General features: G+C 50.3%; 7 protein-coding genes across 7 annotated transcripts; 3 read left to right on the top strand and 4 right to left on the bottom strand.

Moving 5' to 3' along the window:
• Positions 1–356: 356 nt before the first annotated feature.
• Positions 357–2,626, bottom strand: BO79DRAFT_207386 (glycosyltransferase family 20 protein). Its single transcript, XM_025682163.1, has 5 exons — positions 1,999–2,626; positions 1,503–1,878; positions 1,082–1,452; positions 684–1,023; positions 357–621 (listed from the first exon to the last, which is right to left on the bottom strand). The coding sequence occupies exons 1-5, from the start codon at positions 2,300–2,302 to the stop codon at positions 570–572; spliced, it is 1,443 nt and encodes a 480-aa protein (XP_025543088.1). The 5' UTR covers positions 2,303–2,626; the 3' UTR covers positions 357–569.
• Positions 2,627–3,566: 940 nt separating this feature from the next.
• On the top strand, positions 3,567–6,706 carry BO79DRAFT_63161 (trehalose-6-phosphate synthase). Its single transcript, XM_025689516.1, has 3 exons — positions 3,567–3,718; positions 3,777–5,112; positions 5,170–6,706. Exons 1-3 carry the CDS (start codon positions 3,696–3,698, stop codon positions 6,598–6,600), a joined length of 2,790 nt encoding a protein of 929 aa, XP_025543087.1. The 5' UTR covers positions 3,567–3,695; the 3' UTR covers positions 6,601–6,706.
• Positions 6,707–7,618: 912 nt separating this feature from the next.
• Positions 7,619–10,368, bottom strand: BO79DRAFT_63185 (putative chromatin assembly factor 1 subunit B). Its single transcript, XM_025689517.1, has 6 exons — positions 10,149–10,368; positions 10,065–10,080; positions 9,882–9,984; positions 9,581–9,817; positions 8,437–9,520; positions 7,619–8,382 (listed from the first exon to the last, which is right to left on the bottom strand). The coding sequence occupies exons 1-6, from the start codon at positions 10,250–10,252 to the stop codon at positions 7,764–7,766; spliced, it is 2,163 nt and encodes a 720-aa protein (XP_025543086.1). The 5' UTR covers positions 10,253–10,368; the 3' UTR covers positions 7,619–7,763.
• A 739-nt stretch (positions 10,369–11,107) lies between these two features.
• On the bottom strand, positions 11,108–12,355 carry BO79DRAFT_235555 (uncharacterized protein). Its single transcript, XM_025684489.1, has 2 exons — positions 11,797–12,355; positions 11,108–11,709 (listed from the first exon to the last, which is right to left on the bottom strand). The coding sequence occupies exons 1-2, from the start codon at positions 12,280–12,282 to the stop codon at positions 11,251–11,253; spliced, it is 945 nt and encodes a 314-aa protein (XP_025543085.1). The 5' UTR covers positions 12,283–12,355; the 3' UTR covers positions 11,108–11,250.
• A 931-nt stretch (positions 12,356–13,286) lies between these two features.
• BO79DRAFT_188949 (uncharacterized protein) lies at positions 13,287–16,503 on the top strand (the record flags this gene model as incomplete). The annotated part of the gene is made up of 5 exons (XM_025680624.1): positions 13,287–13,356; positions 13,416–13,455; positions 13,534–13,895; positions 13,945–16,190; positions 16,255–16,503. The coding sequence occupies exons 1-5, from the start codon at positions 13,347–13,349 to the stop codon at positions 16,501–16,503; spliced, it is 2,907 nt and encodes a 968-aa protein (XP_025543084.1). The 5' UTR covers positions 13,287–13,346.
• A 1,428-nt stretch (positions 16,504–17,931) lies between these two features.
• Positions 17,932–19,041, top strand: BO79DRAFT_277003 (alkene reductase; the record flags this gene model as incomplete). Its single annotated transcript, XM_025687790.1, has 1 exon — positions 17,932–19,041. One exon carries the CDS (start codon positions 17,932–17,934, stop codon positions 19,039–19,041), a length of 1,110 nt encoding a protein of 369 aa, XP_025543083.1.
• A 115-nt stretch (positions 19,042–19,156) lies between these two features.
• BO79DRAFT_277000 (putative MFS transporter) lies at positions 19,157–20,919 on the bottom strand (the record flags this gene model as incomplete). The annotated part of the gene is made up of 6 exons (XM_025687789.1): positions 19,157–19,168; positions 19,219–20,174; positions 20,224–20,261; positions 20,307–20,415; positions 20,460–20,621; positions 20,676–20,919. 6 exons carry the CDS (start codon positions 20,917–20,919, stop codon positions 19,157–19,159), a joined length of 1,521 nt encoding a protein of 506 aa, XP_025543082.1.
• Between the last annotated feature and the right edge of the window lie 4,256 nt (positions 20,920–25,175).

Below are 25,175 nucleotides of genomic sequence, written 5' to 3'. Positions count from 1 at the left end.
GTATTTAGATATTATGGACAACGTGTTTCAGATAGCGTAGGTAGGGATGTATGATGTGTGGTTGGGTTTTGTTGGATAATCCGATGATCATTGTTGGGATGTATCAGATAACGTATGCGGCTTTATTGAATTTTACTTTTCTTGCCATGTGTCATGTGTATTGTGGTGGTTAGGTTTAGAGCATGGGTTTTTGACTTCTTCGATGGATGTTCGGTTCGGCGTGGTGGTGTGCTTGCTGTGCTTTGCTTACTGTGCGGTGTGTAGAGGAGGGAATTAAGTTTTCTGCACTACTACATACTACTCTAGTTTGGGTGCTAGTTATCTATCAATCAATCTTCTAGAAGGTGTCTCGTCTTGTCTTGCATTAAGCGGTATCTTTATTATGCTGTGTCGCTTGCCGAATTCTTATTTAATCTATGGATTAGAAGATCGCTATGCCCAGATACTATGTTCGCCGTGCTCGTGTTCGCCAAGAATATGAACAGTAAATGCTGGATGAACGAGTGAACGAATGAATGAATGAAGGAGATGAAAAGAAACAAGGAAACCGCTACAGTCCATAACAACAATCAGGTTGAACACTTGGATAGTTCGGCAACAAATGACTTGCCCCAGAAAGCACTGCGACATTATCGTCAGCTAACTATGCGTTGTATACTCATCAATAGGCCGCGTCAGCTTACCTGGTGTACTTGGAGATGTATTTGTAGAGCTTTTCGAATTTTTGGGCCCGCAGATCGTCACTCATCGACACGGCCTCGTGGTATGCGTTGGCAAGTTCTTCCGTGTTCCATGGGTTGACGACAATGCTGCCGTTAAGGCTTTGCGCGGCTCCAGCAAACTCCGACAGAATTAGCACCCCCTTGCGTTTCTGCTGTGTTGCAACGTATTCGAACGACACTAGGTTCATCCCGTCGCGAGTCGACGACACGACACACGCGTCGGAGGCAGCATACAGTGCGATGAGCTCATCAAAGCTCACCGATTTGTGCATGAAGTGGATGGGCATGTAGTCGACCGTTCCTGAGTCAGGCTGTTAGCAGGCGCAAGAGGAGAGAAGTATTGCCATTGCCAGTCTTACCGAACTTTCCGTTGATTCTGCCCACCAGCTCGTTCACCACGGCCCTCAGGTTCTGGTACTCTTCAACATCCTGACGACTTGGGACAGCTACCTGTACCAGCACGACTTTGCCCACCCATTCGGGATGCTGGGAGAGGAAGACCTCCAAGGCGTGCAGCTTCTGAGGAATACCCTTGATGTAGTCAAGGCGATCAACGCTGACCATCAACTTGGTGCCTTGGAACTTGTTCTCAAGGCTCGCGATGCGATTCTGCACCTTGGGGCTCTTTAGGCCTTCGGTGAACTTGTCGGGGTCAATGCCGATGGGGAAAGCTCCCACGGCAACAGATCTGTCCTTGAATTTGACACTGCTGGGGGTCGTGACCAATCCACTGCCAGGGACGTTAGCCTACATTCGACCAGAGAGCAAGTGGTCACTTACAGGATATGAGAGCAACAGCTCAGGAAGTGACGCGCATAGTCATAGGTATGGAACCCGATCAAGTCACACTGCAACACGCCGCGCAGCAACTGACTCCGCACGGGTAGGATTCTATAGATCTCACTGCTCGGGAATGGAGTATGCAAGAAGAATCCAATGCGGATATTGTTCTTGCCCAAGGCTGCGAGTTCTTCACGGAGAACCTCCGGAAGAAGCATGAGGTGGTAGTCATGGACCCAGACAAGGTCCCCTTCCCGGGCCTCATGGGCGATAGTCTTCGCGAACAAACGGTTCGCCTCACGATACGCGTCCCAGGCAGCTTCGTCGAAAACAATTTCACCGGGATGGTAATGCAAGAGAGGCCACAAGATTGAGTCTGATAGCTCACATTAGCAACAGCTACGGACCTGTCGCGCCCTGCCAGGTGGCAGCCGCAGGAGATAGGTGCGGAAGCGCATCCGATGCGGGTGGAGAGGGGAATCACGACGATACATACTTGAGAAGCCATTGTAGTGGCGATCTGCCAATTTGTCGTCCATGAACACTGGAGTGGCGTTGAACTCTTCCTGCAATCGCTGCTTCACGGAATCGACCTCATCTTCGGGTACTTCCAGTCCTGGCCAGCCATACCACTGGAAGGTCGTGGTCTTTGATAGTCCGCTCAAACCAGTCACCAGGCCACCAGAGGACATGGAAAATTCATATTTCCCACCTCCGGAGCGACGAATGGTGATAGGTAGACGATTAGAGACGATCAACAGGCGGTGATCGCCTTCCGAAGAATGACCGTTAGCAGCCATTGGGGGGGGAAAAGGAGATAATGCAATGGAGAGCAGAGCAAAAGGGGTGTGCCCCGCTTTGAGAATGATGGAGGATAAGATGAGTCAATTGAGGGGAATTGATAGGAGACTGCGAGGTAATATAATGCGAGTAGCTGGAGGGAAGGGAAAGGTGGTGGTGAGAAAGAGGGGGGAGACAAGACAAGCAAGAGGTAGTAGTAAGTAGTGTAGTGTAGTGTAGAGTAGTGGTGGTGATGGATGGAAAGTTGAAGGGGGGAAATATTGAAGTGGTGATGGTAATTTTGGTTTATCTTTCAAGCTTTCCGCTTTCCATCTCATTTCGTGTTGCCCCTCACCATTTCCTCTTTGTGACTTCACTTTTTCCACTTCCCACGTTTTTCTTCTCCTACTTTTCTCTTCCTTCCCGTCTCCATCCCTCAATTACCCGTTCCTTGTCTGGAGTGCCGGAATCATCATTGACCAACCCGGTGTTCCATGTGCTTCGGTGACCATTCCCATTGTCTGGCGGAAACAAGGCGCGCGTGCGCGACAGAGCGACCCAACGCCCGGTCGAATTGTCGAGAACCATCGCCAAAACGCTATCTTAGTGCCGGTGGAGAGACTGCGGATCCCACGGGAACCACAACGTCATTGATCTCATTGGTCTGCCCACTATAAGCTGCAAGGCTATAGCAGCACTGCCAGGCAAGTTTTCTTGCGTCTTTGGCTTCATCTATGCCATGCATCGGGCTTGTGATCTGAGACCATAATCCTGGTGGCCTAGATCCGGGTCCCCGTTCCCCCCAATTCCCCTCCTTCTCTCTTACTCTCCTGCCCTCTTTTGTTTTCTTTTTTAGCATCCCTCATGATGCGACTGGACTGGCATCTCTCTCTGCCCAAGACAAGCCCAAAGAACCTGCCCGAACCCCTCCTTCGCGCTTGGAACATGCCCCTCTCCAGTCACACCTTTTCCCCCGAAGAGCCCAGAATGTTCCTGTCATTTTCGCATGTGCTTCATCTCCCTGGTCTGGACGGCTTCCCCCCCCCTGGTCCAATCATCAACGTCACCACTCCCTGCTTTCTTCATCTTCTGGCTCGGGTGTCTAACCTGTCCCCGGGATTTTCAGGGTCGTCGCAATTCACTCTTCTCCCGTGACACTTAAGACATAGCTCCTGCCGTCGCATATCAAATCATTCCCACACCCTCTTTAGCCTCCCTTGGTCCGGACAGGAAGAATTCAAATCTCCACGGATCATTCACTGAAGTCCCTCCGGGAAAAGCGGCACGCATAATTCCATACTTCAGCCTTTCATTTTCCTCACAGAGAACCTCCCAAAGCTCCCCCTCAATTCCTCGTGCAATAGCCCTTGAACAATACAATAGGCAAGATTTTGTCGGTGTCACTTCACCCCAATGACGGTCTTCATTGCCTCACTGTATGTTTGTCCTTCTTCATCTCGCAGTTGATTGAGTTCTCTCACTCACACTGTCCAGTTTTCTCCCCTATACCATTGACTTTCAAGCTACCGAGTTACGACATGCTCGGCGCAAGTCATCCAGTAGCTCTTCTCGCGGAGAGGGCCGAATCATAGGGCGACTAGCAGACACCAACAGGAAGCACCATTCCAAGAGCATAAGTCTGTCGCTAACTCCTGGCGCCACCACCGACGATGAAAGAATCTTCAAGCCCTATGTCTCGCGCGCTGCAGGTGAGATTCCGGCTGCAGATGATCCCAACGGCCCAGGCCCTAGCGAACCTCGTACCGTTTCCTGGGGCCAGAGCCGTAAGTTCAATCAGCCGCGCTTAAAGACTTCTCTTCACCCGGGTCCCTCCATCCTAAGCCGTCCTGGGCCAGGGGATGATGTGGACAACCCGCCCTATCTGGATGGTCCTGTAGATGTATTGAGCTCAGAAGAAGAACACGGGAGTCCCCGTGCTCTGCTCTCTGAGCTTGACTGGGTTGTCAAGGCAGCTGAACAGGGCAATGGTGGCTTGCGGAACGCCATCAATGCTGCCGAAGAAGCAGGCATGTTGACGGACAAGATGTGGGTAGGCACATTGGGTATGCCTACGGACTCATTGAGAGATGGCACGCGTGCCAGTATCTTCGAGACGCTTGAAGATGAATACGAGTCGCTTGCTGTGTTTGTCCGCGACAGCGAATTCGAAGGTCATTACACCCACTTCTGCCGGGCTGTCCTGTGGCCTGCTTTCCACTATCAGATGCAGGAAAGCCCGCGACACACGGAGTACGACGATTACTCCTGGAAGCAGTATGTCAAAGTCAACGAGGCATTCGCAAAAATCATTGCTGCATACTGGCGTCCTGGTGACAGCATCTGGGTACATGACTATCACCTTCTGCTTCTTCCGGGAATGCTCCGGGAGAGGCTGCCAAAGGCAGAAATCGGCTTCTTCATGCATACTGCATTTCCCTCGTCGGAGATCTTCCGCTGCCTGAACGCTCGAGAGGCACTGCTGAAAGGGCTTCTTGGTGCGGATCTGATTGGTTTTCAAACGGAAGAGTACTGCTATCATTTTCTTCAATCTTGCATTCGCCTTTTAAGGTTGGAAGTCTCCGTCGATGGTGTACAACTCGACCGACGATTTGTCCATGTGAAGAATATGCCCATCGGTGTTGACGTCAAATCGCTCGACGCGCTGCGCAGGACTACACATGTGAAGGATTGGATCGCCAATATCACCTCTCGATACAAGGGAAAACATTTGATCGTTGCTCGTGACAGGCTCGATGCTCCGGGTGGTATCAAGCAGAAGCTTCTCGCTTATGAACTTTTCCTGAAGAAATACCCTAAGTGGAGGGAAAAGGTATGTTCGGGCGAAGCACAATGCATGGTTTAATACATTTGGTACTAACTAGCCCAGGTGGTCCTTGTTCAAGTCGCTTCGGCTTCTGAGCTGCCTGAATTGGAAGCTCAAGTTTCGAAAATCGCCATGAGGATAAACTCGGTATACTCCAGCTTGACTCATCAGCCCCTGGTACTCCTGAGACAGGACATCAGTTATTCCCAGTTCTTGGCCCTCATGAGCGTGGCGGACATCTTCATGGTCACCAGCCTTAGGGAAGGCATGAACCTTAGTAGCCACGATTACATTCATTGTCAGGATGGAATTCTGGCATCTCAGCGTCACGGCTCTCTTATCCTGAGCGAGTTTACAGGGAGCGCTTCCCTCTTCAGTGGGCACGAACTTCTGGTTAACCCTTGGGATTACAAAGAGGTTGCCGATGCGATTAATAAGGCGCTTTCCATGACGCCCGAGCAGAAGGAGCGGAACTGGCAGTTCTTGCTTGAAAAGCAAACCCCTCACACAGCGATCGCATGGTTCAACTCATTCCACACCGCTCTGACTAATGCACACAGCACGCAGCTATCTCGTGAACTCAGCCAGGTGTCCCTTCTGTCCGTCAAGGCCGTGAAGGAGGCGTATGACAATTCCAGCTCACGCCTTTTCTTCTTGGAAGACGACGGCATCATTGCTCCTCAAAACGGAACTTCAGCTGACCTAATCGCTCTGCTCGAGCGCCTGCTAGCAGATCCCCAGAATATTGTTTATGTGACGAGCAGCAAGAGTCCGGAGCAGCTTGACTCAGCCTTGGAGGCACTCTCTACCAAGGTGGGGTTGATCGCCGAGAATGGCTGTTTCAAGCGCGAGGTCGGCTCATACACTTGGAAAACGCTAGTAGACATGGAAAAGGCCAAGGACTGGCGGAACGGCATCCGCAAAGTGATCCAGTATTACCATGAACGAACTGAAGGAAGTGAGATGGAGGAGCGGCGTTGTCTCATGAACTTCTGCTACGAGCATGCGCATGATCCGGAGATCGCCGGGCGCCAGGCCTCGAGCCTAGCAGATCAGATCAACGGCACACGGGGAAGCGAAGCCATCCGCGTGGTCCTCAGCCAGGGCGCAGTGAGTGTCGAGCCTCTGGACGTGTCCAAGGCCAAAGCAGCCGAATCCGTCCTGCGGCAGTTACCCCGCACGCCGGATTTCGTGTTCGTCGCCGGAGGTGCGCGCGGCGACGAAGCCCTTTTCCGCTGGGCTAATCGCCTGCATGCTGAACAGATGATCCCCAGCGTGACCACCCTGACCGTGGGCTCTCACGCCACGGAGGCCAAAGCCGTGCCTCCCGGTGACATGAGCATGGCCGATATCGTAGACGCTTTTACTTCTCGGCCGATGACAAACGGCATGTCTAACGGACACACCAACGGGCACTCCGCTGAGGATACTAACGGGCATGCAAATGGTCACCACCCCGAAGTAAATGGCGTCAATGGAGAAAGCCATGACTGACCCTCTCCCCCTTTCACCCCTCCCTCTATTCTTCCATTACTCCATCCTTACTCCATTCCTTCCCAATTGAACATGTAGCATCCATCCATCCATCCTCTGACCCCTCATTCCATTCTACTGTTATCTCTCTTCTTTCCCTCTGCCCTTATCTTCTCTTCTTCTCACATGTCTAGCTACCTCTTTCCTAAGTATGATATAACGTGTCACGGCGAATGATCATAATGTGTCCATCGGAAGGAAAACCCCTACCTCGATACACGATAATTATACTATACTATCCTTTCCTTACCAATATATTCTTAGTGTACTTTAAGAATGGACATTTGATATTCACTACCGTAACATATTCCTTCCTCCGTACTACATGCATCGTTACATAAGATAAGATAGTAATTAAGATAGAAAGGAACACCAGATCCGATTGTATGTTTGATTGATGATCTATTCCAAAAACAACCAGACAAGTTTCCTACCTTACCTACTAACTAATTAGTCAGTTAGTTACCTATGGATCTTACCTCCCCCCCCCGCAGCGCAGCCATGGCCAGAGTCAATAGTCAGTCAATGAACAATGCAACCACTGCCTTTGCAAGATAAGATGAAACCCCTGGAGAAAAACAGAATCAAAGGGGGAAAAGGGGGGTACTCGCGACTATGAAAAAAGTGAACAGTAACCATGAAAAACACCAAAGTAGACAAGGGTTGTGGCTATGGAAAAAAAAGCGAGATGAGTAAATACATGGAGTAATCCGAGCCCCTCCCCACGTGAGTTGAGCCAAAAAGAAGTAAGAGTGAGAACAAGACGGTTGAGGGGATGAGGTTGCAGGGTTACAGTGAATGCGCCAGAAGAAATGGAGGGAGAAATTGAATGCATGCATGCATGACCGGAACGCGTGGGTAAACTCTACCGGGATTTCCAGGAAGGAACCGAGACCCATCGGGATGAAAGAAAAAGCAAAGTTAAAAAGACGGAAATGAAAGGGGACGTAAATCATCAGCAAGGGAATAATAATAATAGTGATAATAATCGTAGCAACCAGATCATCCGGGCCCGCGTTTGACATTACACGGATAAAAAAGAAGAGGTGGGGGGAGCGATGAGGAACAGCAGATAATAGTTACACTTGGGCGACCAGATAAGGTATGTCTTTGTCAGGCGAGATTTAACCGCCCACGTCAGCATTGGGTGGCTCGTCACGCAATGTAGCAGACGGATTGGTGCCGGCTGATATCAGGGTCGGTGCAACCCGTCTCTTCTTCGGCTGTTGCTGACTCTGCTGTTGTTCCTGCGGAGCGGCGCTCTGATTTTTGTCGTCCTCCTTCTCAGATTCACCGGCTCGTTTGCCTAGAACACTGTTGCTGACATAGCTTGTCCCACTTTGGGAGGCCGCGGACATGGGGGTCTGCGGCGGGGTAGTGAGCGGAAGTGTCGGAGGCTGGGCTGAATGGGTTGCTGTCACCAGCGGCACAGATCCCAGCGTGGGCGTCGGGTTATTGATGAGCCTCGAACTACCAGACTGTGTCGTAACCGAAGAGACAGAGTTGGACCGTGCCGGACTTGCGGGAGGTGCCTGAGTCGAATTCGCTTGAACCGCTGAGCTTGGTTTGGCAGTGACGGGCGTGGGGAGAGGCGTGTTATTGGCGGATGAAACGGCAGCTCCTGCCTGTTGAGCCGCTGATGCCGGAGCAACGTATGGTTGGCCCAATTCACCCGGGGAAAACGCGAGGGTCGAACAGAACCCGTCTGATGAACTCATCATCAAAGTCAATCCGTCGTTTGACCTGGAGAGCACTTAGTACACCGGTATGTGATCCTGTTTCTGATACTGAACTTACCATGTCAAGTCGGTGAATGTGGCAAAGTGCAAATTGCTAACGACACAAATCGGTGTCTGTTGCTGGGTATCATATACCATGACCCCATCCTGGGTCGCCACAGCATACACGATCCGGTAAGGTAACGTGAATACAGGAGCAGGACTCTGGCTTACTGCTCGATCCGTGGCCTTGGGAGTCGAGTTATTCTTCGCTTGGTCGTTTGGCGCCGACGTTGGGGGTTCCATGGAAGCATTGTCCCCTGTAGAGCTTACTACCGGCTCGGGAAGAGAAGAGAAAGATTCCTCCGTTGACGAGGTATCTAATGTGATATGCTTCGCAGGCTGGGGACCTTGCCGAAGCGTGTAAAACACGGGGGAGCATTTCACTGCCACAGAGGGCTTCTTGTGGCCTGGAAGATGGGAGATGGGAGGCTTGTTGAAGCCTGCACGAGTGTAGATGTAGACAGTGTTGGTGATCTCATCTGTCGTCTTGGTCGGATCCGTAGCAGACACATGCGAAGTTTTGTATTGGCCTGCGGGCGTGAATAGCAAGCTACCATCGGGGGCAAATGTCAGCCTCCGGAAGAATGAGGTGAAGGTTTCATTCGCATATATATTGGCATTCTTCACGCCAAGTCCACCCAGCAGACCTGGCGAGGGTACTTCCAGTGGCTTGACTGCAGGCAATGGCAAGGATGGCGCTGGGGATGCCGATCGACGGATCGAGGGAGATGAGCCGAAGGATGAGCGTCGGCTGTGAGACACCGGTGGAGGGTCCATGGGCAGATTTGAGGTCATCGGCGTGCCCGGAGTAGAAGGGGCAGGGGACACAATAGCAGCAGCGGCGGAGCTAGGTGCTGCGGGTTGGGAGCGGATAGAAGGATCTGGTGGAGCTGGGCTACTGGAGGAGATGCGTTTGGCAGGGAGATCCATCTTGAGGAATTTCCCGTGGGAGGTGAGGGTGAATTGACCGTCCTTTGTTTTCAAGCTGTAGATATGGACAGAGCGATCTGACGACTGTGTCGCCACGAACTCATTCAGAGGATCCCAAGCTACACCTTGGACATAATGAGAGTGCTCAGCAATCTGGCGTACCATTTGACCTAGGTTTTTCGTCGTCAGCTAAAGGTATTCCTCGAGGGATTCTGAGAGAGAAAGCTCACCTGTCTGAGCATTATAGATCCGAGCAATATTGTCCATGCTCCCTGTGATGATGAACACGCCATCCGGTGACCAGGCGAGATCATAGATCTCTGCACCAGAAGACCGACACATGTGCTTTACGCGCCACGTTTCCTTGTCGTCCGAACGATCTTCACCCAGGCCGGATTGTGTTTGCAATTCCGATGGGACCCAGAGTAACACATTGCCATCATCTCCGGCAGATGCCAGCATCTCGCCTGAATCATTGACAAAGACGAAGTCAGAGACAAGATCGGGTATACGGGTCGAGGAGATATCTACCTTTAGGACTGAAACGGACCACATTGACGGCTTGGGTGTGTTTGATCAGTGTGCTCAGGTAGGTCACTTTTCGTTCTTCGCCAGTTGTCTCCACTTTCCATAGCTATGGTTGAGTGTTTGTCAGAGAAAAGGCCGAGAGGAGGAGTAATGAGGGGGAGGAGGTCTGGTGAGGGGGTTTCGTACTCGGACGTTGTTATCACTAGGGAGGAGAAGCGTTAGCACCATAGACCCAGGACTCGAATTAACACATAGAGTGGAATAGCATACTTGCCAGCCGTGGCCAGACGACCTTTGCCATTGGGGTCGAAATGGACCGAGTAGATGGGGGCATTGTCGTTGTGCCACGAGATGAGCAACGGGGTGGCCTTCATGGTGAGCACGGCAGCTCAATGAGGGCCCCTGGGGAGTAACGGAGAAGACTACAGCTCTTCTTGCGTGCAGGGGAAGAGCTTGATAATATTAAATGTTGGCAATGGAAAGGGTGTGAGATCGCCACAGCAAGAGAGAGCGAGAATGGGTAATGATCGGAGGAGGGAGCCGTTCGTAGAGAAGGTTAATTTATTGCTTTGGAGCAACGAGAGGAATCAATCAATCGATCAATCAATCAATTAATCAGGTGCCGCGGAGCACAACCAGTGGAGAGACGGAGGATTCCAGTGGGGAGGCAGAAGAAAGGGATAGATCCGGTGAAGGTAGCCAGGGAGTGAGTAGTCACCAAGTTGTATTGAGGAAAGTTGAATGGGAAGAAGGAAAAAAAGAGGGCCCAGCAACAGAGAGCCAAAGGGTCGTAGTGGTGATGTCGATGCTTCCCGTGTTGGTTTCGCTTCCTCGTGTCGCTCTGGCGTTCAACGCGCCCGGCGAATGACAGCCGCCCTGACCGTCAGCATCTTTCCTGGAGATGCAATCGATCAGCATTTCAACTACTTCCCGTGGTTACAATGTTCTACATTTTTGGTACAGAGGTTTGTCTCCTGTCTTTATGCATGTCTTGAACATACCCAGACGGTCGCTTTTCTACGTGAACTAGATATATGATTCTGCTCATGGTTTGTTGCAGATCAATCCCTCCTAGCTCAAAAGGTGTATAAGCAAGCAAGTATATCTATCCCGAACGATGGTACCTGAGGGATCGCTCTCCTGCGTTTGCTTTAGGTTTTTATTTACTTTCATTGGCTTTCCTTGCATTCCTATTGGAAGGGTAAAAAAGCACCCTGGAAATCCGTGGCCCTGCATGTCCATGCGTAACAACGTCGATTGTCGCAGACTCGCTTCTAAATCATAACTCCTACTGGAGGGGGTGACAAATGGGGTAATTATACACAAGAGAAGAGAAAGATCCAGTCCATAATGGAAGCACCACGCATATGCTTTATGTAACCCAACGGCCAATCGTCTCGCCGAACCAACTGACGGCTTTCTCTCTGCGCTTTTGCCGTGCGTCCTCGTGTGTCTGCATAAATGGCGATGCCTCCTGTACGTACAATTTCTGTTGCTCCAGCTGCGCATTGTGTGCTCGGATCTCCAATTCTCGTTCATGTGGAGTAAGCTGTGCCAACGGTTTGGACGGTTTCAATCCTGCCGGAATCGTCTCACCTCCAGGAATCTCCAGGGCTCCTGGTGTGTTGGTCGGTGTCTGCTGTGCCTCTGCCTTGGGGTTGAAAAGAGAGGTAAGAGGCGGGGCCTCCTGTCCGGCTTTCTGCGCCTCTTCGACCCGTTTCTCGTAGTCAAGCATCTGATGGTAGAGTTTATCGGCGTGCATCTGAATCCGTTCTTCCCTGTCCTCGTCCCAGTTGAAGGAGGAAGCGTATCCTAGGGCCTGGAGGAATTTCTGGATGATTGTCAGCATATACCGACCGACAACGGCTCAGACGTCGCAGGAAAAGAAAAGAGCCGGTTTAACTGCGCCTGCACTTACAGCCTGCGTGGTAAAACAACGAGAGAACTTAGCGTTTTCCTCAGAGCACAGAGTCACACGGGCGCGCAATCGTTTCTCCCAATTGCCAGTCTGGAAGCAGTAGGTCAAGTCCTCATGCTCCAGGGCGCAGTTTTCCATCGCCGCCCGGTGCACAGTATCACCGCGCTGCTTGTACTTCTCAATCACTCGCTCTGCAGTCTTCTGTTCCGTCGCTTCCTTTTCCTGGGGCGGCTTGTAGGTCTTCCAGAGATGCGCATAACGGCCATCTTGGAATAGAGAAGCGGAGGGGAGGGCGGGTTCGGAAGGTTCGGCGCTGACAGCTGGCTTCGTATCTTGGGGCACCGTCTTGGAGGGGTCCTGCGACGAGGGGACTGAGGTGGTTGGGACGTATTTCTCTGGAGCTTCATGCTCGAGGTATTCTCGCAAACCCGGGTCAAGCTTTTTGACCGGGTCGTCCTTGTTCGAGCCACCCCAAAACCAGCCCATGGTGTGAGTGCAGCAGTGGGTTCTTTTTCGGAAGAGTAATTGTCCAATCGATGGGCAGAATGCGCGGTTAAAGGGTGCGAGTAGTATTGAGGAACATATGAAGAAGAACTGGCTGGAGCATGCGGAGACCGATCGACTGCAAAGGCACTTGACCGACCGCCATACCGCTTTGGTCTAAAGTGCAGCCCAGAGAGGAAAAGGCCAAAGGTCGAGCCGGGGTTCGAACCCGAGGCATTGCCAATACCTTGGATCTATCTATCATATATCGCGTCTTGGCGAATGCTTTCGACAGTTTACAGAAGACATGATGGTATGAAAAAGAGAGTCAAACTTTGAGAAGGAGACGAAAATGCCATCTGGTGTTAATAGTATTTTTAAGTCATCTTTTCATGACAATACTGGCTGTTAATAATTGTTGTTTCCATCCATGATACTGGAGCATTTCAGGATCTGTACTTTGGCGAATCAACTGTTACCCGACATTTATATATAACTTACAGCTTGTTGAATGTGAAAGAAACCAGCGTCAGAACTTGACTTCATGATACTTGCCACAGAATCGCAGTTGACAGTGACAAGGGTCAAAGTTGCATAATTCCATCTCAAATCACACATTTATTTGTCATAATATGTGTTGTCGGGTGTATATCCACAAGTCCATCAGAGTTACTAGTCTGCTAACTCAGTGTACTTACTTATTGATCAAGTAGTCTCGAGCAAAAGAGCCATGGTATCACAATGTTTTCCGGGAAATAGGGGAGATCTATGTCCGTGAAATATATCTGTATGTATCGCTTGTTCATACCCAGCACATATGACGATAAGTTTTAAACAACTTCTTCCCAAAAGAAATAAAATGTAAACATAGACTGCGGTTGTTCACGGGCACCCACATGGCGGGAGTATCGCCAACCCACCATTGGCCATCTCGGCGGGCGGCATCGCTCCATCATCACAGCTCCTCTCCATCCATCCACCATCGCCCGTCATATTCTCCCTCCATTATCTTCCCCTTCGCGTGAGGTTTGGCGCGTTAAGCTCGCCAGGAGCGCCGCCTCTCAACTATGGCTTCCAGTATGTTTGCATCAAACCTCCGTGCTTGCGCCAATGCTAATGGTATTCCAACTATTCAGATCGAGAGGAGCGGCTGCAAATGCGGCAGCGCGGAGCAGCGTACGCGCATCACCATCCCGAACCCCGCGACGAATTCACCCAAACTGCGATTTTGCTAACGCTGTGACTGTCTAATAGGTCACGTAAGACCAAGGCGATAGACTTTGGGTTTTCCTTTGGCTTGCCCACTGCCTCCGATGAACCGTCTCAATCCACGTCGCGACCGGACAATGTCGGTATTTCGCTGTTTCCTCCTGCACCACCACCGGCCTCCACGACAGATACTGCTGTAAACGTGACGGCGCCTATATCAGCAACGGAACCAGAGATTACGCAACCTCCCCATATATCGCCGGAGAGAAAGCTGTCATCGCAAGAGGGGCATATTCGCCGAACACCTGGAAGCGCGCGCAACAAACTCCCGCCGCGTCCGTCGCCTTACGATCTACCTACGGAAGATCCGCCGGAAGTCGGTCCTAGTCGCAAGATTAGGAAACTTGGTGTGTAATTAGATAACATGATGTGCTACAGGATGCTAATAGGCCAAAGATCATCCCAGAAGAACTTCGACAATATCATTCAGCGCGCGGAATGAAGAGAGTTCGCATCCCCTCAACAATGGCGTCGAATCAATTGCTGCTACCCAGTCGCCTCCCAAACCGACGAGCCCACCTATTACCAATGGCACACAACATCCTCAAGATATACCGTTTACTACACCTGTTATACAGGAGCATCCCGCACAATTACAACCACCGCAGTCAGCAGAGCCTGTAGCACTTGACCATGCCACGGAACCGCCGCCGCAATCTCAACAAGAACCCCAAGCGAAAGCGACGCCTTCTCCGCCAGGCGAGAAAACAAGAGACAAGCGCAAGAGACGTACATCCCAGGATAGTGAAGCTTCTTCGCGTCGCTCTCCGCGGGGCTCGCCGCAGAACGCCGTGAGCCCCAAGGCAGCAAATGTGGAAGATTCACAGGTGTCAGAAGCAATGGATATATCACCGGATGGGAAATCACCAGTCACAGCGTCACCAAAACTTGCTGCGCCTGATGCTACCGGGAGCAAACAGGACGGTACCGAGCCTCAGGCTACTAGTGAAGCGCAGATACCCGCAGCGCGAATACCCAGCGAAGAACATACTACCACTGCAGGCGATATTACACAACAACACATTGTTAGCGAGGCTGAAGCCACCGGATCTCCAATTGCTACGCAACCTCAAGAGGCAGCTGAGCCTCAAGATGGCGTCGAACCCGAAGAGACGAATGGCATGGAGAAAGCGGCCGAGCCTCATGCTACTACAGCACAGACAAAGTCTCCAACACCTCCAAGAGCCAAACGAACGAGAGGCCAACGTGCAGCATCCGTTCAACCGCAGTCAACAACTGCCAAACAGTCTAGACTGGCCAGAGCCGGCTCAGCAGAAAGCGCCCCGGCCCAGGGTATGGAGCGAAAGAGGCTTCGTGGACGTATCGCGAAGGGCCAGGAGCCTACGCCCTACATTCCTACAATAGAAGAAGAAACCGCCGATGACACTGGCGTGAATATTTCATCCGAGCCAAAGCACGATCTTGTGGCCAACAAGGGAAGTCGGCAATCACGGCTGCCAAGACCTACGGTGGACAAGAAGCCGACACGCGCTGGACGCCCCGGAAGAAAACCGGCACGATCACAGGATGTTCAAGAAGAAGTGCCTCTGCCCGAGCAAGAGGCGCAGCAGCCGGAAGAACAGGAGCCTGAACCTGAGCCAAAGCCCAAGGCCATCCCAGAACCCGAAACAGATATACAGCCGGAAGTACCGACAGAATCCATACCATCAAGGCCTGGCAGACGTGGTCGCGGCAGGAAACCATTGCCAGAGACTACAGTTGATGAAACACAGGCACCGAACGAAGGAATACCAGCACAAGCCGAGCAGGCTGAGCCTGAAACAGAAATACAAGCGGCACAACCAACAGAACCTTCTAAGCCTGCCAAACGTGGTCGTGGCAGGAAACCGCTTTCAAGGAAAGAGAACGATGCGACGCAGGCTCCGAACGAAGAACCTACAGCGCAAGCTGAGGTAGTCGAGCCGGAACCTGTACCAGAGCCCGAAGAAGAACCACAGCCGGAGCCTCCAGCGGAGCCCGAACCGTCCAGGCCTGCCAAACGTGCTCGCGGCCGTAAACCAGCGTCAAAGGAGAATGCTGAGACAACACCGGCTCCGGATGAAGAAGCTACAGCACAAGCAGAGCCGGCGGAGCCCGCCGAAGAAGCACCTCCACCTAAGAAGCGCAAGCCCAGACAGCCTCGGGGAGAAACAGTGCCAGTAACTGTCCATCGCTTCGTGAACGCCGCTGTACTTGGAGAAGGACCCGAACCAGAGGGATCATCGGACGAGGAAGAGGAGTCAGCCGAGGGACTCGCAGCGAAAGAGAAGACCAAGCTTGTGAGCCGAGGCGGCGTCAACGCAGCAGACGTACTAAGCCAGATCTGCCGCGAGACATTAGAAAAGACGCTCGCGACACTCAAGAATGGGATCGCCAACGAAGGCAACGCCGCCCGGCGTGCAGAATGGACACGCAAGAAGAAGGCCGTCGAGGCCTACGGCACGGAACTCGAAGGCCGCCTTTTCGAACTGAGCGAAATGCTCGACAGTAACTTTGTCCTCGGACGCCAAATCAAGAAATCCAAACGGGAAATGATGGACCTACGGAGCCGACTATACCGAGTCCGGAAGGAACGAGAGGAAGTGGCATTGCAAATGGACGCCGTACGGAGGAAGCACAGTGAGGAAGAGAATGCCAAAATGGTAAGCAAGCAAGCAAGCAGATTACCAGACATACCCTAAGCATTGCTAACAAACTCCCCGCTAGGCCCGCTCAACCATCAACAACTCCCTCCACAGTCTGGATCTCGCCCTCGAGCGCAGCCGCAATCGCCCCGTCGACGAATCCACCTCCCAGAACCCCGAACCTTCCTCCACAGCCGGACTGGAGTTCCTTGTCCGCAACGTTGCGGAGAACGTGAGCTCCATCGCCCCCGGAGCTCAAGGCGGTCTGTTACATCAGATCAAGTCATTCAACGCACAGCTCGAGGCTACTGCGCGGAGACTTGAGAGTTGATTTATTGATAACTCGATATGAGTACTTGTCTAACCTCTTCATTCATATGTTCGTTTGTGTGTTGATTGTAAAGCTGTGTCTGTGTTCTTTTGTTCGAATAAATACCCCCGGCATTGTTGTCTACGGAGTGAGGGTCATGTTCTTTGCTAGTTTGGATAGGAATGAATCAGAATAAGGATAATGGGAATCAAATGATGATTGATAGATATATCCTACTTTTCGTACTACCTCACTACTAGATCTTCAACACCATATACAACACCATCACCATCACCATCACCATAAAGTGCGAAATAACCAACCCAAGAAACTGATTAATTTATAACCTATAGATATTTTACTATCCTACCCACCCCATCATAACCGTCACGTCAAACCCCCACAAAATAACTAATTACTTAACTAAGATCACCTTCTCTAACTAATCAACCCGCAAATAACTAAGCATTTCCACCCCCTCGGCCTAAGCAAAGACCGAACGAAAAGGGAACAACCGGTCTCCGCCCGTAAATCCGGCAGCGTAGCTACAATGGAGTAAGGTTTGATTTGACCAGTAGGTTAGGTTGTTGCATTTGTCAGCTAACGTAAGCCATGTGGCCGCCACCCGCAAATTCAACTACGTACTACGTACTTGTGGGGCTGAGGAAATTCTGCAGGATTGTCTTGTCTAGTCTGAGTCTGGTTAGTGCTTAAGAAGTATTATTGTTGGGTAGTCAGTTAGTCAGTTGATGATGATATTGATATGTTTCTACATCCTATACTGGGAGAATATCTTTTGATGTGATAGTAGTACGTATATTTGAATAATAGATAGGTCCATATGATCAATATAATGCTGTGTGTTGCTCTGTGTTTGGTTCGAATCAAAATGTGGCGATGGACCCGTGGATGGAGGGAGACAGAGAGATTCGTCTCGTGGGAAGTTCATGCAGGGTCTTCTTCCTTCGTTGTATGTTCAAACTCCGGGAAATAGTTCAAATTTGTTGATGATAGGTTAGGATATCATTTTTGTAGGATTTTTGCCTAACTAAATGTAGATTTGACTTTTTTTTTTTTTTTTTTCAATCCCTCGAATTGTATGTAATCGCAGCGATGCTACGCTACATTCCCATATCTTCTCCCTGATTAGAAATCCAAGGTGTGGATCTTCTCTCCATCTGGTTCCATTAATTTTTTTTTTTTTTTTCCCCTTTCCCCTTTGACCCCTCGTCCCGAGATATGGGTTGTATGGTTATGGCGTGCCACAGGGGATTAGTAGTTGTTTCCAGAATAAATATCGTGTCAGTGTGTGGCCCTGTCTTTGGGGGTATATAAGTAACAGCTTTCATCTCCTCAATTCCCCTCTCTCTTCTGTATCAATATATAAACCTTTCTCATATAGAACAGTCGTTTATATAGACCATCACCACCATCATCATCATCATCATCATGTCCAAGTTGTTCTCTCCCATCCAGGTCGGCCGCATGCCCCTGGCCCACCGTCTCGCCATGGCTCCCATGACTCGTTTCCGTGTCGACGACAACCACGTCCCCCTTGACCTTGTGACGCAGCACTACGAGCAGCGTGCTGCTGTCCCCGGAACCCTCTTGATCACGGAAGCCACCATCATTGCGCCCCCTGCTGGCGGATTTCCCAATGTTCCCGGCATCTGGAACGATGCGCAGATTGCGCAGTGGCGCAAGGTGACCGACGCCGTCCACAAGAAGGGCTCGTACATCTACATGCAGCTCTGGGCCCTGGGTCGCGTCGCCAACCCGCAATTCCTGAAGGCCAACGGCAACCATGACGTCGTGTCTAGTAGTCCTGTTGCTCTCGACGATGGCCCTGTTCCCCGCGAATTGACCGAAGCAGAGATCCACCAATACATTGCCGACTATGCGCAGGCAGCGAAGAATGCCATTGCGGCGGGTTTTGATGGTGTCGAGATTCACGGTGCCAATGGGTACTTGATTGATCAGTTCATTCAGGATACCGTTAACAAGCGTACCGATGCCTGGGGTGGAAGCGTTGAGAACCGTTCCAGGTTCGCACTTGAGGTTATCCGGGCTGTGTCTAATGCTATTGGCGCGGACCGCACCGCCATCCGCTACAGCCCTTTCAGTACTTTCCAGGGTATGCGCATGGATGATCGCATTGCTCAGTTCACTCACCTGGCTGAGAAGACCTCCGAGTTCAAGCTGGCCTTTGTGCATCTTGTCGAGCCACGCATCGCCGGAAATGCTGAGGGGCTGGTTTCGGAGAAAGATTCTCTGGATTTCTTCGTCAAGGCGTACCGCGACGCTAGCCCTCTTGTTGTTGCCGGTGGCTACAAGGCTGATACGGCCAAGGAGGCGGTTGATGTGCAGTACAAGGACCACGAGGTCCTTATTGGAATTGGCCGCCCCTGGACGGCGAACCCCGACCTGCCGTTCAAGATCCAGAACAATGTTCCTCTCCGCCCTTACCAGAGAGAGGTTTTCTACTTGCCCAAGGACCCCAAGGGTTACATTGATTATGACTTTAGCGAAGAGTTCAAGGCCGTCAAGGTTGCTGCTTGATCGGGTCTGAGATCGTGATTCAAACTTTGTGGCATGATTGTTGAGCGCTTGCATATAGTATATTGATTTCATTTGTATATATCATAATAGACATGACATTAATGTTCTTTTTAGCTCAGTGTTTATACTGTAGACTATGTTAGTACCGCTAAAATTACCAGGAAGATACGCGCTTACTCTAAACTCAAGGTTCTCCTTGTCTGTAAGGTCCAAAAACTCAGAATTCTCTTCATGCTGGAGCCCTGCACACTTTCTATCGCGTCTTCGGTTCTCCCAGATGTAGTAGCACTTCAGAGCCACGGTGAACACTATCGCAACAGAGACGGTGGCTACAATGGCGACCTTGGCTGGCATGTACTCCGGCTCGTCCTCAGTGCGAAACGACAACGGCCCTAGAATGTTGCCCAGACAGAACGCCATCAGGACGATTGCATTCATGGTCACTTTCTTAGTATGACCGGCGACATTCGCGCCGACGGTAGAATAAAGCAAGGGAAGTGCTGAGCCGACGCAGTTGGTCAGGTAGTTTCCTGCCAACTTGGCGCCTTTGTTGTTACTCGGAGCGAATGCCATGAGGCAACCTCCAAGCAGGCCAGAGCATAGAATGCCGATAATGCAGAAACACCGCTGGTCGAAGCGGCCTGCCAAGTATGTACCGAGTAGGATGCTTATCACGCTGACGACACCGCCCGGTATCGTAAGTAGCTCAGTCTCCTTGGTGTCGAATCCGAAATTCTTGATGATCAAGGCCGAGAAGCTGCTGATGGCTGCATTACTGATATTCCCCGAGGCAACTATTATAGCGATCAGGTAGGTCTGAGGGTCTTTGAAAGCCTCGAAGAATTGCTCCCATTTGAAATGCTTGTTCTCGATACCCGTCCGATTCTCGCGAAGACGCTCAATTACCATTAACTTCTCTTCATGGCTGAGGCGAGACTTCATAGGATTGTCTGGAAAGACAACAATAACTGTGATCCCAACTGCGATAGTAATGAGCCCGAAGATCAAGAACATGATCTGCCAGGAGTAAAACTTGTTTCCTTCGTAGAAAAGCAGCCCGTATGCAACGAGGGCGCCTAATATGGTCGCGGTACCTGTGCCCAGGTACCAGAAACCGATGCGCTTAGGTTGTTCTTCACTAGGTCAGTGAATATGAATTGATCAGCAAGGTTTATTGCATACCGTTCCTCTTGTACCACATGGAGGTTATCAGAATCAACCTAATCTCGTTAGGTAAGTTCTTGATACGTCAGATGGTGTCTTACGCAGGTGCTACAGCACTTTCGAAACATCCTAGGAGCACTCGAAGAACGACGAGTCCGGGAAAGTTCTTCGCAACACAATTCAGAGTTGTCAAAAGGCCCCAGAGGGTCACTTATTCGTCAGCATCGCCAATATGGGATGATTGAGTGTCTTACCATTCATTCCCAAGTACTTTGCAGTTGGCAAACGCTGCATGAAATACCCAGTTGGAAATTCAAAGAAGAGGTATGATACGTAGAATGCCAAAGCGAGGTTTGAGAATTGGTCTGTCCGCATGCCAGTGTCATCAAGAAGGCCCATGACCGAAGCATAATTGACTGCAACCGTTTAGCTTCTGGGTCGAATAAAGCACGCTGTCGCGACACACTGACTTAGAATTTTGTCTAGGTATTGTAGAAAGTAGATCGCCCACATTAGGGGCACAACCATCCAGTCGATCTTGCGAACCAGCCTTTTCTCATCGATATCAGAGAAAGTTGCCACCTCGCCAGCATGAAGGTACTCCAGTGCTGCATCAGCCTGGCCAAAAGATACATGACCGTCGACCTTCGATTCGGTGTCAACTGCACTTGTGGCGACCACCTTGTCATCTTTTCCTGATGTAGAAACTGTCATGGTTTCCGCCATATTCCTCATCTGATGGTCCTTAATGGTTGTACGCAGCTGAAGATTACTTTGGCAAGATGAGATACTTCGCAGGTGAAGCCATCTCTCTGCACCTTTCTTATACCCCACTGGCTCTCAAGGACTGAACTGCTATCGCCCCGATAACCATGATATGCTTGTGCAGGCACCTGCCAATCGTGAAAAGGTAATGTGCTCGGCCGACTGATTGCACATCCTGATTGCTTTGATTGGCCCCCAGGTTTGGTCTTAATAAACTAGTGGCTACTTAGCAACACGACTTGGGATGGTTTGACCCCTTCGAAGATCGATAACCCCGCGGGCTTCTATATCAATCAGTATCTGATCAGGCTATCGGAGGATCCGATCCCTGCAAAAGCTCGAATTCTCCCATATAGCTGAATCTACGCAACTGATGTCGTTGCTTGACTGTGAGCCCTAACATATAATAGGCAATGAGTCTTGTGTGAGCACGCTTGTAAGTCATAGCCAGCTTTGAGTGACAGCTGGCCGGTCGATATCAATCAGCATCACCTGATAGACCGCGCGCAATGCACCTTCTCAGAGAAGTTAGTCAGGAAGTAAAGATACTGGTAGAGATTGATATCACTGATAAAGACCCTGAATGTCAAGACCATCAGGATGATCGCTCCAGAAAGAGAAGGTCGTAAGCCGGTTTTCACGGGGATAACGTGTCTGCAGCTTATCAACCCCGCACGACGCGAATCTGTCAAGATAATGGCAGACACCTTATCACTCTTCGACGCATCGCGTCCTCGGATCTTCTTTCGACAATAAGTCTAGATTGCCCAGTTACCAAGTCATGGCTCAATGAATATGTGGTGAGGTCCATCTGGGTGCGATGCGACCGAGGTAGAGCATAACAGCAATGCAGATGAATCAGAACGCATGGATGCAACCATAGCTTCTATGCTGCTAGTCCGTCTTTCAACTTCTGATTAGTATGTTCAGAGTCATTATGATGCAGTTTGCCTTCGCGTACTCGCTTCTGCAGAGCAAGATCACAGTCGACGCAGCAGTCTTCGGCAGATACCATTGTGGCGATGATATGATCTATGAAGGTATCTTAATCTGCATCCTGGGCTGCGCTGGCTGTGGGAGAGTAAGTAAACAATTGAGAGAAGAGAATTGAGATCAAATGTGGCAGTGTTGATGGTCGGCGAGTTTTTGCTTGTTTTGGCTGGTTTGTTTCCTGGTTGACATGCACGTGCTGCATCAGCAAAAGCAACAAGCAAAGCTCGTCCATCCAGCGACAGCAAATCCCGATCACTGCAGCTCATGATCTTCGGAGCAGCATCTGGTCTATCAACAAATTTGTCATTTTGCCATCAGTCACCATGCCACTATCGAGTCGGTGAAGCGCATGAAGAACAACAGTTCGTCTCGAAGGCTCCTCAACACCCCGCCGCTTTCCTACTATCGAAGGATAGAGCCGAGGAATCCACTTGATTCCACTTGGACCCTCGATAGTCATTGACGCCAATTCCGTGATGGCGCTGCCTCTGCTGGCGAGGGAACCGGGAGGATGCCAGACCGCTTCTTCTGTAGATCTTCCTCCCCACATCAACAAACACCATCACTCGATCCAACCATCATCCCACCAAAGATCGCCACAGACGCCGGCTGTGATTGACTTTGAACGGATTGTGACTATGTTAGCTTGCCACCTGGTTGGCATGTAGTGATGGGGCTAAGATAGCCCGAAGGCGCGTGGGTGAAAGACAAAGATCTACAAGGCGTCGTGCTTAGACGGCACGGGATTCTAGCAACCCATCTAGCCATCTACTGACTAGTAAGTGAAGATTACTTGCTGTTTTTGCTTTGTTGCATGAACTATGGAGCCGTGAGCATTTGGACTGAATCCTACTTTCGCTTCAGATTCGAAGATTCTACTCAATGTGGACCGGCTCAACCTGGCCACGGACAAACCCGGTTTCCTGCCCCAGCCGCCTACTTTCCCCAACCTCGATACAATGGCCATTGTCCAGGACCTACTCCACCAGCTGTAACTCAAAAATGGGCGTAGCAGAGATAACGAAGGTGGAAGAAGAGCAGAAAATAATACACACGCACAGAAATTGCATCATTGTTGAATATCGAGTGGGTTCTAAACCTAGAGTGAGCAATACGGCAAGTGTACTATCAGAAGCACTGCCGGACTTCTGGAACCGTCTCCCAGCCAGTCATACCCGAGAATTCAGGTTACCGCATCTCCGCAGGCGGGGACCAGGCTCAAGAAGGACAAAGAAAGACCTTCGACGAAAAAAGCAAGAAGAACATGAGAAAGTGGAATATCCCCTCCAAGCTACAGTGGACCCTAATACGAGTCCTTCCAAATGTGGCGCATAGCTTCTTGGAAGGAGAGCTCCAGATTTATTCGAACTTGAACGTAAGATTTTGGTTTGTTTCTCCGCTCCGCCGAGCCGAGGGTATAGAGCAACACGTCTCATCATTTGTCATTTGCCCAGGCAGGATCTATACCAAGCCACCTCTACGAATGGCCGCGGGGAACGGGAAATCCCCAGACCCCAAGAAGAACCCAAGGATGATGGCCATCCACAGCCCAATTTCCAGGGTCTCGGTACCAGCAGCGTGGATGTGGAACCGACCAGACAACAAACAAGGGCGGTCCGGACGCAAGGAACATCATCCATGGTTTGACCTTGCAAATGCTGCTCTACTAGGAAGTCTCAGAAGCTGTGCCCGATTTGTCATCTCTGAATCCGTGAGATCACCCGTAACTAGCGAAATTAGGCGTCGACAGCGTTAGAGAGCATCGTGTCAGCTCGATCAGCAATATCAGATTCAAAATCCCCTCCCTCCGATAAGCTGTCGATCCCCCTCACTTCTCATCATCCCGTGACTTTGTGCAGGCTGTCTACCCCAACATACATGCAATCACGATCCACGACCGTGCCCATTGCCCATCATCAATAGTCAGATCCTTTGCCCAGACAGTTGATCGTCGACAGGGTCATACTCATTTCAAGTGTGTGGCCCGTACCAAGATGCAATGAGTGGATGTCCTTCCCAAAGTAGCATGTCTGCACACAGGGATATCCCTTGAACCGTAACCGAAAAAGAAAAGAGGAAATGCCTACCAAAGTATACGTCTCAAGCAAAAGCAACTCCTCCGCTGCATCTACGAGTCCAAAATTGGAACACAGTGACGTGGACCACTAACGCACCAGGATCCTGCAATTCCCCCGCAGAACCAGCAGATAGGCAACCAAGCAGATACTCCACGGGATTAAGCAATAGAGCTAAGTAATGCACCACGTGGGTGTGCACATGTACATGGTACATATTCTCCCACCTATTTTGTGTGCTTATTCTGTGTACCATGCGGAGAAATAGTACTTCTCCGAGTGCCAGTGTATGCAGGATTATTCCCCTCATCTGCTGCTCACACATTACGGAACATCACATTCAACTAGAGCACGTATGAGGGGTAGGTAGAATGCAGATACACAAGCTGCATAATAAATCCCATTAATAGTATCTAAACAATACACCAGAGTGCAAGTCACACATGTGATAAGAAAAAAGAAAAGAAATAGACCGAAAATTAACATTCAATAGATTGGAAAAATCTTCCGTCACACGGACATATACCAACAAGAAATATATTTATTTTTTCTTTTTACTTGCCCGATGGAATTACATCATACTACTGAAACCTTTTTCAAACTCAAGATAATCAATAGTACTACCGTGCTAAAGAGTAGATAGTAGATAGAACCCGATCAAACTTTGAATCCCTACAAGGCATGATAAACCTAGAATAGCATTTACAATAGTACTACCACTTATAAAATATAGAATTGAATTGATGAAATCGGTCAGATGGGATCTTCACGATCTACTCTGTACGAACAGGGTTTACCATGTCAATCACACATTTCTCTGTATGTATTCAACGTGACCATAAATCGCCATGAAAAAAAGTAGAAAAAAGAAAAGAAGATATCATCCCTCCAACATGCTCAAGAGGGAAAGAAATAATACTGCGGCCTATTCCGACATGATGGTCTAAGCTTTACGTGTGCTTCTTCCTCCAACTAACTACGTAGTATAACCCAACTGATGCATTAATTTCCCACAACCAAACCAAACCAAACCAATTATCTACCCTCCCATTAAGGGTTCCCATAAACCACAACCTGGACCAGGCTACCAGCAGATAGATTACCTACATTAGTGTACTCCGTACTCCCTCTGTTAAA

This window comes from Aspergillus costaricaensis (genome assembly GCF_003184835.1).
Source record: "Aspergillus costaricaensis CBS 115574 unplaced genomic scaffold BO79scaffold_5, whole genome shotgun sequence".
In the NCBI taxonomy this organism is placed as follows: Eukaryota; Fungi; Ascomycota; class Eurotiomycetes; order Eurotiales; family Aspergillaceae; genus Aspergillus; species Aspergillus costaricensis.
The sequence above is the reverse complement of the archived record's forward strand: the minus strand, read 5'-3'. Positions and strand labels throughout refer to the sequence as shown.

What these genes read in the sequence shown, in the direction of transcription:
- BO79DRAFT_207386 (XM_025682163.1), bottom strand. Translation starts at nt 2,302, where the DNA reads ATGGCTGCTAACGGTCATTCTTCGGAAGGCGATCACCGCCTGTTGATC. An exon ending in CCACTACAATGGCTTCTCAA is followed by an intron (nt 1,879 to 1,998) that starts GTATGTATCGTC and finishes GTGAGCTATCAG; the next exon opens with ACTCAATCTTGTGGCCTCTC. An exon ending in AGCTGTTGCTCTCATATCCT is followed by an intron (nt 1,453 to 1,502) that starts GTAAGTGACCAC and finishes CGTCCCTGGCAG; the next exon opens with TGGATTGGTCACGACCCCCA.
- BO79DRAFT_63161 (XM_025689516.1), top strand. Translation starts at nt 3,696, where the DNA reads ATGACGGTCTTCATTGCCTCACT. An exon ending in ACGGTCTTCATTGCCTCACT is followed by an intron (nt 3,719 to 3,776) that starts GTATGTTTGTCC and finishes CACACTGTCCAG; the next exon opens with TTTTCTCCCCTATACCATTG. An exon ending in ACCCTAAGTGGAGGGAAAAG is followed by an intron (nt 5,113 to 5,169) that starts GTATGTTCGGGC and finishes TAACTAGCCCAG; the next exon opens with GTGGTCCTTGTTCAAGTCGC.
- BO79DRAFT_63185 (XM_025689517.1), bottom strand. Translation starts at nt 10,252, where the DNA reads ATGAAGGCCACCCCGTTGCTCATCTCGTGGCACAACGACAATGCCCCC. An exon ending in GGTCCGTTTCAGTCCTAAAG is followed by an intron (nt 9,818 to 9,881) that starts GTAGATATCTCC and finishes TCAATGATTCAG; the next exon opens with GCGAGATGCTGGCATCTGCC. An exon ending in GATCTATAATGCTCAGACAG is followed by an intron (nt 9,521 to 9,580) that starts GTGAGCTTTCTC and finishes CGAAAAACCTAG; the next exon opens with GTCAAATGGTACGCCAGATT.
- BO79DRAFT_235555 (XM_025684489.1), bottom strand. Translation starts at nt 12,282, where the DNA reads ATGGGCTGGTTTTGGGGTGGCTCGAACAAGGACGACCCGGTCAAAAAG. An exon ending in GTTGTTTTACCACGCAGGCT is followed by an intron (nt 11,710 to 11,796) that starts GTAAGTGCAGGC and finishes ACAATCATCCAG; the next exon opens with AAATTCCTCCAGGCCCTAGG.